Source organism: Anthonomus grandis, chromosome 11, assembly GCF_022605725.1.
Source record: "Anthonomus grandis grandis chromosome 11, icAntGran1.3, whole genome shotgun sequence".
Taxonomy (NCBI): domain Eukaryota; kingdom Metazoa; phylum Arthropoda; class Insecta; order Coleoptera; family Curculionidae; genus Anthonomus; species Anthonomus grandis.
The window spans coordinates 9,868,815-9,886,234 of NC_065556.1; the positions used below are offsets into that span (position 1 = coordinate 9,868,815).

At 31.8% G+C, this 17,420-nt stretch overlaps 1 protein-coding gene across 4 annotated transcripts in view; it reads right to left on the reverse strand.

Moving 5' to 3' along the window:
• The window catches only part of LOC126741951 (zinc finger protein 675-like), a 252,011-nt gene that overhangs the window by 103,225 nt on the left and 131,366 nt on the right, over nucleotides 1-17,420 (reverse strand). For all 4 annotated transcript variants that reach the window (XM_050448431.1, XM_050448429.1, XM_050448430.1 and 1 more), the window contains exons 8-9: nucleotides 7,055-7,232; nucleotides 6,834-6,948 (exon numbers count right to left, since the gene is read on the reverse strand). In XM_050448431.1, coding sequence (XP_050304388.1) covers nucleotides 6,834-6,948; nucleotides 7,055-7,232 — 293 coding nt within the window. The remainder of the gene's footprint in view (nucleotides 1-6,833; nucleotides 6,949-7,054; nucleotides 7,233-17,420) is intronic.

Genomic DNA, 17,420 nt, shown 5'->3' on the forward strand with positions numbered 1-17,420 from the left:
AAAATCTCAACCTTCTTATTTGTAACTCGTTAGCCATACAATGGACCAGAACATATTCAACTGGAGGAGTAAACAGGTCTTGTTGCAATGCACACTCTTTGGGCCATTAGAATAATGGGCCATGAATTAATCGACTCTGATTGGATGCCGCAGCTTAGTGTCTTCGTGCTTTCCATAATAAGGAGTCAGTCGGTTGAAGTGAATGACTCGAGCTTTACCACGGAAGCTTTCATTTTTTGTAAAGAACATCCTTAATGGCTTTCAAAACTTTATATCATCTATCCCACAATGTTTGAAGTTTCAAGTCACCGTGCTTCACCTCTGGCATTGACATTATATGCAGCCTTCATCCAATCGCTGGCATCCATTCTGCCACGCACCTTACTGATGTAGTCCTTCCCGGCAACCTCGGATTCTGATGGGCAAACAAACTTCACATCGCATAGAAAACGGAGTTCTCTTCTTATCACCACTCGAGCCAGAGACTCTCCTGTGCTTTCATGGATAGCCAATCGATAAGCCAGTAGGAACAAATGAAAAAAGCTATCCTAGTATCTTTGGTGGCTTGAGATTACTTTGGCCAAATACCGATTAATAGTTCTATTAATTTCTTCCACCATACCATCTAACTGCGGGTGTAATGCGGTCTTACAGATATTCTGGAACAAGCTGGATTCAATATTTCGCTCTTGGTCTGAATGCAGCTCCAAAGGTACATCAAATTGGCAGATCCCTTCTTTTGTTTAGACGTCGGCAATAAAAGTGGAGGCTACCTGGAGGGTATGTCTAAACCCATTTGCTGAAGTAGTCCATCACGACCACGATATACTTATTACCTGATTCTGATTCGGGAAACGCACCAGTAATGTCAATAACAATCCTTTCGAAGGGACTTCCCGCGTTTTACTGACGTATCAAAGCCCTCTGCTTTTTCTGCGGCCCCTTGCCGCACATACAATACATTTTCTACACCAATCCGTTACGTCTGCCTTGCTACTGCCTTGCTTGACCCAAAAAAATATTTTCCTTACTTTTCCCAGTGTCTTTTTTACTCCAAGATGTCATCCTGACACACACTTATAGATTTCCTCTATCAACTCCAAACTCCGACATTAAGGTACAATGATTTGCCTGCTTTCCTCTCTGCCATCGTGGTTCACTATTTTCCGTCGCAAGAGTCCATCTCCCAAAATTAGGGACTTTGTGCCCAATATGATTTGATATTAGAAGAATACTTTGCAATTTTTCCCAAGTAGGCTTCTTCCCTTCTTTTTTTCAGGTTAGTACTACCTTGTTATCGGGATCTTCCTCTTGGTCTTTTATAGGATCTTTATTTTGCCAAGTATCATCGACGGTGGTAGTTCTTAACAACTGAGGATCTTTCTCCTCTACCCGTTGAAAATGTTTGCAGTCCTCTGGATAGCGTCTTCTTGATAAAGCATCTGCATTTCAAAGTCATTTGCATTTGCAAGGCAAACTCCTGTAGCCTCTTTATCAATCTTCCAACTTGATCCTCCGAATTTAAAAATGAAAGAGCCATTTTGTGCTTATGTCATCCACTGCTTTGACAATAGCTAGCAAGTCTCGGCAAGTATTGCAATAGTTACGTTCTGGCTTGGCCCTCGTCTTACTAAAATATCCAATGAATAGCATCCATTCGTTCTTTTCTTGGCCATCCTGGATTTGGGACAGCATGGCTCTTATACCCACAGTGTTAGTGTAAAAATTTTCCTTTAGACAGGAGATGGCTCAGAATAGATGAGTGTTTCAGAACCTTTTCTAGGTGGTCGAAAGCTTCGTGAAAGTCTTAAGACCATTAAAATTTTCGTTCCACATAGTGTTTGTAGTAAGTGTGCATAATCTCAAGAAGCTGCGTAGATCATGCTTGTCTTTGGGAACTGGCCAATCTTTGACAGCCTGAACCTTTGCCTTCTCAACCACAACTCCTTGACTGAAAACGACATGACCCAGATACTATACATCCCTTTAAAAAAATATATTTTTTTTTTGGGCTAGAATAACTAATCCAGAAGCTCGTAGCCTGAAGAATATTTCGTCTATATTTTTCATATAATATCCGTTTTCAGCTCAGAAACTTTTAAATTCACTAGCCTTACCATTTTTACACACTTTCGGTCGATTTATTTTAGTTCACTATTATTTATTTTTTACCAATGTCCAATTGACTGATGTCCAATTTACACCTCTCAAAGCTAGCTTATTTTTTGCTTTCATTTTAAATTAATAGACTTTTCATTTATTGGTAGCCTTAAGATGTTCTTCCACTAAGTTCGAATTTCAAGGATGCATTCGCTTAAAGTACGGGTTCGGGTACATTTTATTTTTGGATTAAATCTTTTAAGCACATTTTCAATATAATTGATGTTTTGCGTTAACATAATAATGATATTTATAAATTTCCTCTATCTGTATTTCCTTTTTCTTTCAGAATTATAAAAAGCTTGTAGTAATTTCCTGTTTTGCTGAAAATCGTAATCTTTTTATCTATGCGGGATAAAGCAGGTGGTACTTAAATTGTATTATTGTTCAACCTACGCCACTCTACCTAAAAGATTACATTCCCTAAGCCGCTACCTTTCTTCAATCTTTAACCTTTAATATTGCCAGTCCTCACTTTATATTAGTAGCCTTCTCCTCCTTTATTTGTATTTCTTTTACCGATTTTCCGTCGTACATCGTTATAGATTTAACACCAACAACGTCCTAATTTAAACTATGATAACAACAACTATAATAACAAAAACAATCAGTTGAACTTTGTTTAAGAGTAGTAAGGAATTGTCCTAGACTGCATGGTTTCCTCCACAATTTTGTCAAGGCATATTTATCGTAGTGTCTATTTTTGGATAAATCTTGATCCTTGTTCAAGATATACGATTACGTTTAGTTTACTAGTTTCACCTATAGTGTCTAGTTTCTAGAAGTTCATCTTGCTTCAAGGCCAGATCAATTTCATGTAAATGTATGTAAATCCTGTTAGTAATTTTCTAGATTTTATCTATCTTGCTTTGACTATCAATATTCTCATAAACTAATTGATCTCCATTGACAGAAACAATGTGGAAACATGTGCAAACATGAAGAATAAGATCATAAATAGAGATAAGAACAAGAGGAATGATACCATAAAAAAACAAGGGAAACCATACCAGAAACAAGATCTAAAGACCTTAAGAAAGAAAATGTATATGAAGAACGAGACAAAAAATAAAAAGAACTGATAGGGATCATGAAAGAGAAAGAACGCAATAAGATAGACAGAGAAGAATAATCAGAATGAGACCGACCATAAGAAGAATAAGAGTCACAAATTCTAAAAGATCTTGAGAGGAAAAAAAGAGAAATAATGACCCGCTACGAAGCCATATAGGGCTCAAAGAAATACAACAAGTATATTTAAAAATCAAGCGTGCCTATGTTCAACCGATCATGGAATGCAAACAATAATGAAATTAAAGCCAATTTCGATGTACACTAAAGAAGCATGGATAATCAACTTGAATCAGTTTGAGGTCGCTGCCAGGAGAGATTGCTGATTTAACAAAAAAAAAGGCGATGAATTTAAGAATTTTCTACTCCTGAGAGGAAAAGCTACAGAAATACTAAGAATAGAGCCATCTGAGGATTAGCTTAATTTCGACGTACTAGTGCGTACCTTTGCTATGAGATAAGATACGGTGAAGTCCATTAACAACTAGGTGACGAGCATATACAGGATGTTTCATAAATAATAATAAATAATTTAACAGCAGATGCCTTTTAAAAAATAAATAAGGTTAAGTTAAATTTTACTAGTCCGAAAGTCAAAGGCAACCAAGACGCAGGATACCAGTGACTTAAATACGGAAACACTAAAAAACGAAAATGAATTGTTTAGACTTTCAGTTATTCCTTATCAGATAAAGATCAGACGGATGTTTTAATACAAATAACATCACCTCCAAAGTACAAGGGGCTCATTTGAATAAATCAAATCACAAAAAAGGTGAGTGTCGTTAAAGATCTAGTAATCGGGATATCTCTAAAAAATGTTTTAATAAAAAGAAACGTTCATCAAAAGGTAAGCTTAAACTTGATTGGAGAGATGTTATAAGGAGTTTATTATGCGTCCTTCCCGGCAACCCTAATTAAAGGTTATATAGGGCGTCTCAGCTAAATAGCTGGGATTACAATCAAAAATAAAATTATTTGTTATGTAAAAAATAAATTTAAGGTTTGTTTTTTTTTAATACGTTAATTATTCTCCTAGTTTTTGTACTATTTTATTAGTATTCTGTAGTTAAAATTAATTGGTCTCTTTCGGCAAAAACAATGAAGATAATTCGAAATATTCGTTAAATTAGAATTAGCGCTATCATTAAATAGCGCTTCGTGATATTTCATTCAGATTTAATTGTATCAGTTTTTACCTTGGAAACAAATCAACGACAGTCAAGGCGAGTTAGGTTAGTATTTTTTGACGTTGACAATAAAAGTGTGTTCCCGAATTTCGTTACAATATTATGGCTAGTGATGATGAAAATGATGACCCTTTGCAATAAATTAATTTAAATTCTACATTAGAGATGCTTGGGAAAGAAAATAAGCAAAAAACAAAAACTACAAAAAATACTTGTACTTCTTGTCCCATTCATGGTAAGAAACATATCTGAGATGATAGTTTAGAAATTATCAAAGTAAAGGTTCAGTTCAAATTTATTTTAATAAAACACGAATAATTTTACTGGTGTGTGTGATGGTTTACAATCATAATAAATAATTTTGAGCAGGTAATTATATACTGCTTACTTTATTAATTAATATTTTTTCGTTCATAACATGAAAGAAATATGAAAACAAATAATTTTTGTGAAGAATAGAATGAATGATATCCTAACTGAACCATTAAACTGCAGTTTGGCTTTTCCTCAAGAAAAATCCTTGCTTTTTGAAACGCCTGCAAAAAGTTGTCAAGCCTTATCAGAACTACATGACCAATTGCTGCAAGATAATGACTTTTTTGACCAAGCAGTAAGTAATCATAAGCATAATAATATATATTACCAAACTTAAGTAAAATATCCTTAGATTTAATAATCAATTTTAAATAATAAATTTTAATTTACTCAGTAAACAGTAAAAAATATTTAGATGAACCAAAAATATTTTTGATAATAAAAATAAAAATAGTATACTATAAATATACTTATATATTAGATTTTCACTTCTACTTTAAAAATGCTCAAAAGCATTGATGCCATTGAAATACCTAAAATTTGATATTATTAACGTTAAATCATTTTAGGTTAATGAACTATCCAAAATGGATGGTCTGAAAGTTTGAAGAACTATTTCAAATAGATAAAAGTACATCAGTTTTTACCCAATTAAGGAAATTTATTTTAGCTGCCGCCGAGGCCGGAGGGAAGGCGAAAGACTAAAAGGAAGTGGAAAATGCTTAATATCAAATAAAACTAACAATTAATGTATTTATTGTACTATAAATTAATAATATAATGATGTACCTACTAATAATAAACGCACTTTTTTATTTTATTATTCAAAATCTATTCTAACTAATTGCTGGATCGATTTTATACATCGAAATGATGTAAAATCACTCTACATTTTTTTCTGTTAGGTACATTATACCATTACAATTAAATATTATCATTAAAAAAAGTATTTTTAATAGAATACCAAAAAATTTAAATACAATACTATTCTTAACATAAAAAAAAACTTGTTTAATGATCTCTTAAGTAAAAAAGCAATTTTTAAACCTAGAATGTGACATTTAAAGTATGTTTTATGTTCGTAAAAAGTATGTCCTAAATAACGTATGTACATAAAATGTATCAGTACGTACGTAACATGAAAGTTACGTCGATGGTCGGCAAATTATGTACGTAGATAAAATGTAAACTGGTTGTTTGGGATTTCAAAAATTTGTTAAAAATCAATAATTATTTCCTTAATAAGCCCCAAATAATAAATTTGAATAAAATCAAATTCACAAAAACTTTACTTTATTAGATTCAAGATCGCAGTTACGCTGCCTAGTAGTCATTTTAGAAACTTACAAATGTTTCCAGGTTTTTCACTTGGCCGTTTTAGTAAGAATATTTTTTCCCGCAAGCCTCTGCGATAAGTACGTTCCGAGATACAATACCTCGCATTTTTAGTTGGCTACCCTGTACCTATTATAGAAGATCTAAATCAATACTTCTTTTAAATTTATTTTTAGTTTCTAAAAAATAAAATAATAGCGTACGGCAGAATTTTCCTTTCCTTTAACTTATACCCCGCAGACACAGATATCGTAGGTAATAAAACTTCCATCGTATTTTTTAACCCGCTTTGCACAGGTGATTAAATGAAGTTTTTATAACATAGATTTTTTCCGTACCTGACATTATACAATTAAATAATTGGCTTTACAATATTAAATGTTTATTCATAGTTTACCGCTTTGGCCCAATATACCTTAGTACAAGTTGTATATAGTCCCCTTCACCAAAAATCTATTCTTTCGCAGCACCTTTAACAAATAAACCGCAAAATGGAATATTGGTGGAGGCAAATATACGATGGCTTTATCAATCAGTGTGGCTTTCTACGTTTTGAAATAAAATAAAATTATAACACGCTTTATAGCAAGCTAACAAATTAACATATCTTGCTTTCAATGTCTAAGAGAAATGTTAGAAATCAAGCATGTATATATATGGTGGCCCACTAAAAACATGCGAAATTAAAAAAAAAATCGGATTCGTATACTTTTTGTTGTCATTTTGTTACAACAACATTGTCATCATTTTGTCAACACTTACCTTAGCTGAAGCATTTTCACCATGATGTCTAGTGAAGTGTTCTTTTAACTTATCTCTTCTAGAACTTGCATAATCGCAATTAGAACATTTAAAAGGTTTTTCTTCTAAATGTATTCTAAAAAAGACATTTTTTTTTCTTCAACCAGGCGTATTCAATTTTCAAATATTTACACAAAAATATTAATATTAGGTATTTTTAATTTTTTTTTAAATAAATATACCTTTCATGTCTAACAAGATGTGACTTTTCCATAAATCCTCGTCCACAAACAGAGCACGCGTGAGGTCTAGCTCCACCTGCGCTACTACCACTATTATGCGTTTTTGAATGAACGGCCAGTTGGTTCTTTTTTGAGGTAGAATATTTACAGTGGGGGTATGAACATCGGAACATTTCACCTGATAAAAACAAAAGACGTATAAAAAAATAATAGTCTTTTATGAGTCTTACGAACTTAAATGCACTTTAGTCTTCCCTATGCCAGGACTAAAGTGCTACATCATTTTTTTGGATGAGTACTGGCATAAATATATTCTTTTTTTTCCTTTTTAAAATACATAATAAGTTAATAGATTATAAGCCACAGAACTAAAGTATTTTATCTTTTGACAAATTATTTTCCAAACTTTATTTATTTATGTATTTATTTTCCAGTATGACAATAACAAAATTGTTTTGGAATAGACAGGAGGCGAAACCAAATTACTCTAATTACTAAAACTTTAAAAATACTTAACTAACAGAATGAATATCTCCATTTGTCGTAAAATAATTCTTATTTTTATAAACATGTAAGCAACATTCTAAATTCTATAGCCCTTTCTTTTTTTCCCCTAATTCTTTTTTTTAAAGATTCTCTAAACGATGTGCGGTTAATTATTCTAGAAATGCACCTTTATTTAAAAAAAAATGTTCACAAAATTGAGTTGCCTAAAAACACACTCCATATCTTAAAATAGATTTAACTTGAGGATAATAAAACATAATTATTTGTTGAAACGTTAAAATATTTCTGAGATTTATAATAGCACAAAAAGAAGAATTTAATATAGATATTAAGCTCTCACAATGATTGTCCATGTTAAGCATAAATCAACATATAATCCTAAAAAGTTTCCAAACTATGTATCTTTTGACCATATCCACTCATTTTCGAAGGCGCACAGTTTCTTTGTCGGGTATGAAACTTGAATGCACTGAGGTACCTATTTAGGTATTAGGAATTGCAACAAAACCAATTGTTCATATGAATTACTACTTGGTTAAGTTCCTTAGTAAGCATATTATCTGGTTTATTTGATGTAATTACAGACGTATAGTGTTCAAAAAATGTTACAAGCGCATTAGGAATAACATTGGGCAGTTCATTTTACATAAAACAAGAAAATAATAGGGCCCCATCCGAAGCCCTGCGGAACACCTGTATCTGTATCATTATTTTCCGATCTGATTTTACTTTACTGTTCACAAAGTATTGAAAGTATTGTGAAACATATTGTTGCCTGGCAGCTATAAATGATTCTACCCTGTTAAAAGATTGATCTCTAAAACCATAATTATGCTATTTGTTCAATAATATTTTGTAATCCACACAATCGAAATCCCTTCTAGGGTCAGAAAATAACCCAACAGGACTCCGATACAATAAACTCTACAAGTTTCTATATATCCTGTGAGCAGCGGTACCAGCTGATTTACCGTGCTGAGAATCATGCTGTTCGTCATGAATTAAATAACTTTTTCGCTGTATACAAAAAAAACCTGTCTAAAAAGTAATACTGAACTAAAAAGGAAGAACATAAAATAATAGGCTGATGGTTTTCTGATTATTTTTAAATGGGTTGAATTTTACCTATTTTTAGAATTTCTGAAAAAGTTCTAGTACAAAATGGCAAGTTAACTAAGAAAACAAGAGGATATATAATTTCGACTAGAATGTGTTTAATAATAAAACTTGGCACTTTCATCATTGCCCGCCATTTTTTCATTTTGTTCATTATCAATTCGTAAAATTCCTCGAAACATGGAAATATTAACATTCTTTTATCACATTGGCTTTTGTTAGCATAGTTTACACTTTGCGGCCGAGAAAATATTTCGAACAGAATTCGCCGCAACATTTTTAAAGAAATTATTAAAGCAACACCTGCTACTGTACACTGTACAATAGTTAAGTATGTATATTGAATACCCATTCTGTTTATTATGCATTTATTTTGTTTAGCTAGCATAAGTATGTTTCCATTGTTTATTTACATATGAGAAACAAATGTAAGAACACATTAGATTTAATTTAATCTGTTGCGATTACATTGTCAAAATAAAATTATTTTAAAAAAATAATCGTCGCTTTGTCCACCACGTAATTTGCGTAGTCGATAGGATAGGCTGAAACGTCTGTGTCAAAAGTAGGAAAATACTGAAAACTTTAGTATACCGCAAAATTATCACGACTGAAAAATCACCAAATTCAATTTTATACATTTGTATTTTATTCCAAAACCGAACTTATTTATATTTAGATAGTTTAGTACAACTTTTTATTAGTTTAAAAATAAACCTAAAAGTTAAATATGGCACAGTTAAATTATCAATTTATTCGTTAACAGGCGGATAATATTCCAAACGATGATGGAAATTCAAAAACCTAAAATAGATTTTTTTCTTCATGTGAACATTACCTTACTAACCATCAAAATCGCGTAGAACCTAATAATCCGATTAATATTTGTTTTCATTCGGCTTGCGATCGCGAGACAGGCTACATTATATTTTTGGAGGCTGTGTTTCGATCTTGTCCTACTAACTTATTTTCTTTTTGTGCGCGTGTAAAAGGTAAGTTGAGCTTATTCTAAGTGGTTAAAGCTTTCTACATACTAGCTTGCTTTTATTTGCTTTTTGGCTTAAAAATTTCCATTTTGTGCATGCTTATTTCCAATTACATTGCTTAAAGAAGTACTATGAGTGAAGCAGGGGGGGGGCGGCCCCCTGCTTCACTCATAGTACTCACTACTACTAACTTATTTTCTTTTTGTGCGCGTGTAAAAGGTAAGTTGAGCTTATTCTAAGTGGTTAAAGCTTTCTACATACTAGCTTGCTTTTATTTGCTTTTTGGCTTAAAAATTTCCATTTTGTGCATGCTTATTTCCAATTACATTGCTTAAAGAAGTACTATGAGTGAAGCAGGGGGGGGCGGCCCCCCCCAGCTCATGGCAACAATGCCAAAAGAATGTGACCGTATAGATAATGGCAATGTTGATGTTTGTAGTATTTTAATAGAGGCTTCAAACACTAAAAAAACCAACCTTAAAAAAGAACCAGTTTTTTATTCTAAAAATGATACTGGCCCATTTCTTGTCTATTTAGAATCCACCGAAAAAGTGGGTTTTAATGTAGGCAAATTTAATAATATTAAAATTGCTAGAGACATTTTTAACCTAAATCTGACAGACGTTAAAAAAATTAAAAATAAAGGCTTAAACATGAAATATGTAGTGTATATTTAGATAACGTTATAATATTTAGTACTTTCTCACAAGACCATATTGTAGGGTCAAAATTAGTTTTTAAAGGATTAAGACAATCAATTTTAAAATACAATTTGATAAATCAGAATTTTTACCTACCGAAGTTAATTATCTAAGACACTTAATTATTCAAGATGGTCTTAAACTAAACAAAGATAGAATTAAAGCTGTAAAAAACTTTCCAATCCCCAAAAAAAAAATAAAGAAGAAATTAAATCACTTTTAGAATTAGCTGGTTATGACCGCATAAAATTTAAAATTACCGCTTGAAACATACACTTTTGTATAGTGTGACCACCTTCATTTAATTCACAACAGTTAATAAATATATGTGAATATTTTCTAGCGGAAAATAACAAACTTACGATAACTTTATTTTTATGGGCGAATTTAACATAAGTTTGCGGAAACTTTTAATCTGAAACAAATTATAACAGAGGTAACCAACGTATAAATATAGAAGTAAATATTTAAATACTAATAGATTTAATATTCACTAACCTAAATAACCTTTAAGTCTTTTTCAGAAATATCAGAAGCCGTCCCAGACCATAACATTATATACGCAAACGGCAAATTTTAGCATCCCTCGTCAAAAAAAACTGTATTATATAGAGATTTAAGAATATTAATAAAATAAATGTTGAATCTGATTCTTTAAACATTCCATGGCATGAAATATACACTACCAATGGTGTCAATAGTAAAACGTTCTTCTTTAAGAACCTTATTAATAACTTTATAGACAAATACGCTCCCCTCGGCCATCAAAATGTATATGAAAGGTCCCAAAGGTCAACGGATTACAAATAATATTAATAAACTATTAGTGAAATTTAGAGATAAGGCTTGGTGTAGTTATGTTGAAACTAAATCTAAAGCTAAATTAAATTATTATACTTTAATAAAATGACACAAAAGATTGGAAAAGAAGTCTGAAAATGCTTGCAGAATCCGAAAAAATCAAATAACTTTTTTCTTACCTCAAGCAACGCAGGCACATCTGCATCCATGGATAAAATTACATAATATAAATTAAATATACATGAAAATTTACGGTTTGATTCACCGAACTTGAACCAAATTTTCATTTTCTATTATAAATAAAACTAAACAATCATCGATCAAGACAAATGCAGTAGGGGAAGATAACATTTCCATTCAAGATTTATTTAAGATTATGGTTGCCCCCTAATCAATATTGTTAACTGTTGCATTCTTAAGGGGGATTTCCTAGGTATCCGGAAAAAAGCGGTTATCAAGCCAATAGCAAAAAAAGCGACCCAAAAGAAAAACCAGATCTTAAGCCAATAAGTATACTGCCAGTCTTATCAAAAATACTAGAGCGATTTTTATACAGGGTGATTCGCAAGCCACTGTACAAACTTATGTAGTGTATAAGGCATGCCTGGGGTATACCGAAATGTATATTTAAATTGATGAATTCAGCTTTATTACCAACATACAGGATGATTTTCGTATTTTGGTAAGAACTTGTTCACCCTATAGTTCCTAAACGGCTTAGCCGACTTTTTTAAAAACTTTATATACAAACACTTTTCGGGTATCTACACTTTTTGATGTTTAGAAAGTAGTAAAGTTCCAGGGTTGGATTCAGCCAGTTCACGAAAGGAGCCCTTTAATCGTGAGATACCCTGTACATCGTAATTGAGTTCTTTTATTTTTTCCTAAAAACTAAATACATTTTTGAAGAAAAATGTGCCACTATGTTGAGTGACACATCAAAGGTTGTGTACAAAAAAATAATATCATTAATAAAAGGCAAAAGATTTATTCGCTTTGAAGAGAGTCCAAACTCCAGGGTGATCAAACCGACAGTTTCCACTCCAAATCCCTGAACTAGTCAATAATGTGACAGATGACATGATGGTTACGACGCTGTCTAGTATTAAATGTTTTCTCTTTTACTAATTTCACTTGCGTAGTGCACACATGGCAGCGAGGGCGCCCCGTGAGCTTGATCATTTGTTCGGTTATTTATTCTGTTTTGTTAATTGTTATTGCCAATTGAAATCGATATTTGCTGTGAACAAAACGATGTCTATAGTAATTTTGAGGACAACAAATAGTACTATGCACATTTTTGCGTTATTTAGAGCTCTGGTTTAGACGTGAGGCCTAAACACCGTACAGACATTTACATTTATATAAGTTCAGTTCAGAGATCTATTAGAATCTTTGATGTGTCGCAGATGCCGTACTAAATAGTCCGTGGGCCTATGTCGTGTTTATTGTCTCATGATATGCATGTTTAAATGGCAAAATTTTATATAATTTATCTATGAAATCATTTTAGATATACGTAAAACCACATGTTTTACACAATTTTTTATTTTTATTTCGAAAATTTTTAGAAAGAAAATAATATCACAAGAAAATAATATATAAAAAAATTGATCGCGGACTAAAATCCGAGCATTTTACAAAACATTTTAAACACTCCCAGCACTCACAGACTTCACCTCTTTTTAGCCAGTCTATTAAACAAAAATAAAACACCTGCGTTCTGACGATTCCTACTTTAGGTTGTGCAAGTAATTGTCTATTTCTCTCTATCCCACTGATTTTGAGGATACATTTTTGGGTTGTTTTTATATTAATTTCGTCGTATTTTTAAAGAAATCTTTAAGGGAGAGGGGTCATGTAAGGTTATTAGTATTTGATGGGTTTTGCTTTTTACACGTACGACCCTGGTAAAATAGACAGGAAAATTTGGCAAATGAAGAGGAAAGTTTTTGTGCGAGCTTACGGAGACCATAGGTGTTAAAAAAAGACAATAACATTTGTGATGAAAAAAATAAGATTGATCTGGACAGTGATTTAGACTCAGATAGTTCTGATAGTTCATTTTCTAGGGTCGAGGAAGCAGAGGGAGAGGTAAGGGAAGTAGAAGCCACAGGGAAAAATCAAGCAGTTTTAAAACGTAATTGTTTAAGTACAGACGCCAAACAAATTTGTTTAAATGTCTATAACAATCTAAGGAATGATCCTCAGTTCACAAATAATTGTAGTGCTTTGCAAAAAAACAGCGTTTTTAACAGGTGTTCTTTATAGTACAATATACTATTTTGTAAAAAAAGGGATTAAAATCAGAAAAGAAGGAAAGATGCAGAACAATCAAAGGGACTGGATACGGATATTGCCAAGTTGCTAAGGGGAGTTGTGTATTCTAAATACAAAAACAATGAGGTTCAGACCATAGAGATGGTTAAGAACACCTTATCGGCAAGGGACAATCATTTCTCAGTCTCAGTCTTGCGGAGTTACCTGATAAAACTTGGATTTAAGTTTAAGATGATTAACAAAAGGGCTTCTGTAATGGAAAGTACTCGAATTGTCGGGTGATATAGAATATTTGGAGAAAATTAAAACAATTTAAAAGGAAGAAAGATCCATATATTATTTAGACGAAGCATGGTATAATACATATGACACAGCAAAAAAGGATTGGACTGATAGTTCTAACAAATGTGTCCTAAAAAATGTTGCACTAAATAGGGGATCTCGAGTGATCATTATTCATTGTGGTTCAAAAGAAGGTTAGGTGAAAGATAGACTGAAATTATGTGGCAAAGAAATAGAAGAGTGCATATCGAGACATTTTTATTAAAACATGATCTCAATTTTCACGAGTCTTACAAAAAAACAATTATTGGAAGTTGTAAATACCAAATCACGGGAAAAGCAGTTTGTAGTAGATAACATGTGCCAAAAAGTATGGTCATACTGTCCTCAGACTTCCTATTATTGTATATTTAATCTTATCGAGAATCGAAGAATCTTAAAGAAATCTTATCGAAGAATAAGTACCCAAAATTTGATAAAAAAGTTATAAATTTGGTTAAGGAGGAAGTTATGAATTTAGGGGAGGAAGAGTGGAGAAAGTATGAGAAAAAACTATAAGATATAAAGAGGAATATCGTAATCTGCATCAGATTATTTTTAATGGAGGGGACCGTTTCATTATAAATTTGGATAATGATGAATCTGATGCAGAAATTGAAGATCTGTGGCTTAACTAGTTATTGTTCCATATGGTCAACAAACTTTTGTTTCTTATAGCTTACTGTCCCTGTTTGTTCTTCAGCGACACAATAAAGTCTGCCTCTTCCTCTATTCTCTGGGAAAAATCATTTTTTGCTAAGAAAAATACTGTTTTTATTAAGAAAACAAGTTTAAAATTTTTCAGTTTTTGTCCATGATTTGTCTTACAGAGACACTATAAAACCAGTTTAATTATTTTTTTACAGTTACTGCCACACTTGTTCTGTCCCAGAGAGGCAAGACTACTTCTTTCATAATTCACTGGAAGAAAAAAGGCTATTTTACATCTGAATTGTAATTATTAGAAAAAAATATTGTAAATTTATTATTATTAATTAACTCTTGACTTAACTCTTTGGGCCAGATTCAAAAGGTTAAATTTAAAAAAGTATTTAGTATCCTCACTGGAATTTTAGGATCCAATATACTTATAATGTAGTGTTTTATATAAAATTTTTAGTTTTTCGTATAAGCATTTATTTTTGTTAATTTTCATATAATCTCTCCTATTATGCACAATAACTAAATATGAGGCAAACAAATTAATAAATATTACATTCAGGATGCAAAGTGTGTTTTTTTGTATAAGTAAAATGTGTGCCTTTTACACGCATAAGATATAGACAGCTAGATGCTTTTTAATGTAAAAGTTTATTTAAAAAAATATACTTCCACTTTTCTGACTACATAAATACTTTTTATCAAAAGATATTGGTACTAAATATAGAGATGAGTACAGTTATGATAAATAGTAATAATGAGTAAGTTATTTCAATAATATATCATAATATGTATAAATTAAAAAAAAAACAATTGTAAAAGACATTGAATGTGGCAGCAAAAATCTTCGTTAATAATAACCAGCAAATAAAAATAAATCTGAATAAAAGGAAAGCCCAAAAAAGGAAATATATTAAATTTGAAGACAAACAAAAACATTTTACCCTTTTGTGGCAAAAGGTAAATGTTTAAGGCCTTAATCCACAGAATAATTGGGCCTAAGTAATTTGTACCACCTGTTCTCTTATCACTTATTATAAACACCCCACTGATGGCGCTAAAAACTAACTTTATTAAATTAAAATATTTGGTTTACTGATTTTGTCTGTTTCCTTATATTACAAGAAGTGAAATAAACATTTTTCTATACTTTACGTCGTTTTTAAAATAAATGCAACAATATTTTAAATTTCCCACCTTGAACAAAAAACATCATTCTGACACTTGTCAGATGCAATTTTGACAACTCTCAACAATGATGAAGGTGGATTTCCATCGTAAAAAAAACTAAGCGTAGCGGAAAGATTGACAGTCCTGCGTCTTCTCTTACTTCACAAACGGATCAATTAAATAAAATTGGTTTCACTTTTTTATGCTACTTGAAGAACATACACAAAATTAACGACTATACGTATTTAGTTCCTTCATTAATAATATAAAAAAATATATTAAGTTAAATGGTTATATGAAAGGAAATTTTAATTTCGTATATATGGGTCAAAATAGAAATGTTAATGATGTGAAGAAGTTTTAGACCTTAATGATTCTTAAGAAGAAGTTAATGATCAAAGTATTTGTTCAACTTCAGTTACTTTCAACTCAAATTTTCCCGTAATAACTCAGATTCCAATGCCTTGAACTTAAGACGCGCAAATGATTCTGCTCTCTCTTCTTTTAGTTAACATTCAGTCACTAAGAAACAAGACTAAAATGAGTTGTGTTTTTTTCTTTCTAATTTTGTTTTAATCACTGAACCCTGGTTAAAAGAGGAATAAATTGTGGAGATTTCAATATAAATTTTATGAATACAATATAGTCAATTGCAACACTTAGGTTGGTAAATCTTTTTAAATTAATGTTTTAATTTGCAAATGCGCGTCAAAGATCGTACACGCATTTCACAATTTTTGACTTTAATTCATTATGTATGTTCAAATGAACTCTGTTTAGTGTTAATTAAATGCGGTGTTATCGGATCACAATGTGATTCTTTAAAATTTTAATAAAATTTTAATTCCCGCAATTAATTCAAAGAATTTTAAAATGGGGAGAAATTTTATTAGGCGTACTACTAAACTTGCCTTATTACTACTAATTGGAATAAGATCACATTTCCTTCTTCAATAACACCTGGGATCGTTTTGAAATTTAATTTTTCTTAAGTATTTGTACTCTTTGCAGACTCTAGGAACAATTTTATAGCGATCTCCACTTAATCTTGAGAGTCATATGGGTTTATATGCCCAAAAATGGGGTAAAAGTCATTTTTTTCACATTCGATCGCATTTTATTCCTCATTCCTTCTTGGATAGACACAAAGTGTTATGTGCTGAACAATTTGGATTCCAACCAAACTGCAACACACATGATGCCATTTTTAGAGAGGTTATACTTGGATATTAATATTGGGAAGGCTGCTATAGCAACTTTCTGGGACCTTTCAAAGGCATCTGATTGTGGAAATCATGGAATCCTGCTCCATAAGTTTTCTTATTATGGGTTTAGGGGAGTAGCCTTGGAATGACTAAGGTTTGTATTAATTCCACTGAATCTGATGTCTTAGTAAAATTCCTGGGATGTCCCTCAGGGCTCTGTTCTGGCCTGGACGAGTTTCCAGATAAATGGACAGGATGAAGGGGGCCTATAGAATGGCCTGCTAGATCTCCTGATATAACGCCGTTAGACTTTTTTCTATGGGGGCATTTGAAATCTATTGTGTTTACTCCCCAACCTGAAAGTTTAGATGAACTTCGTCAATGCATCATCAACAGCTGCCATGATATCCCACAACATGTTTTTGAAAATGTCCGTCAGGAATTTGAACATCGCCTATATCATTGTTTGGCCAAAAACGGAACATTTGAAACACTTATTGAAATAAAAACTGATATTTTCTTAGGGTAACTAAAATAGTTTCGGTCATCCTCCACTAAATTTATTAGAAAAACCATCTATCCTACATGTTTCGGACATATAAGATGTCCATCATCAGGG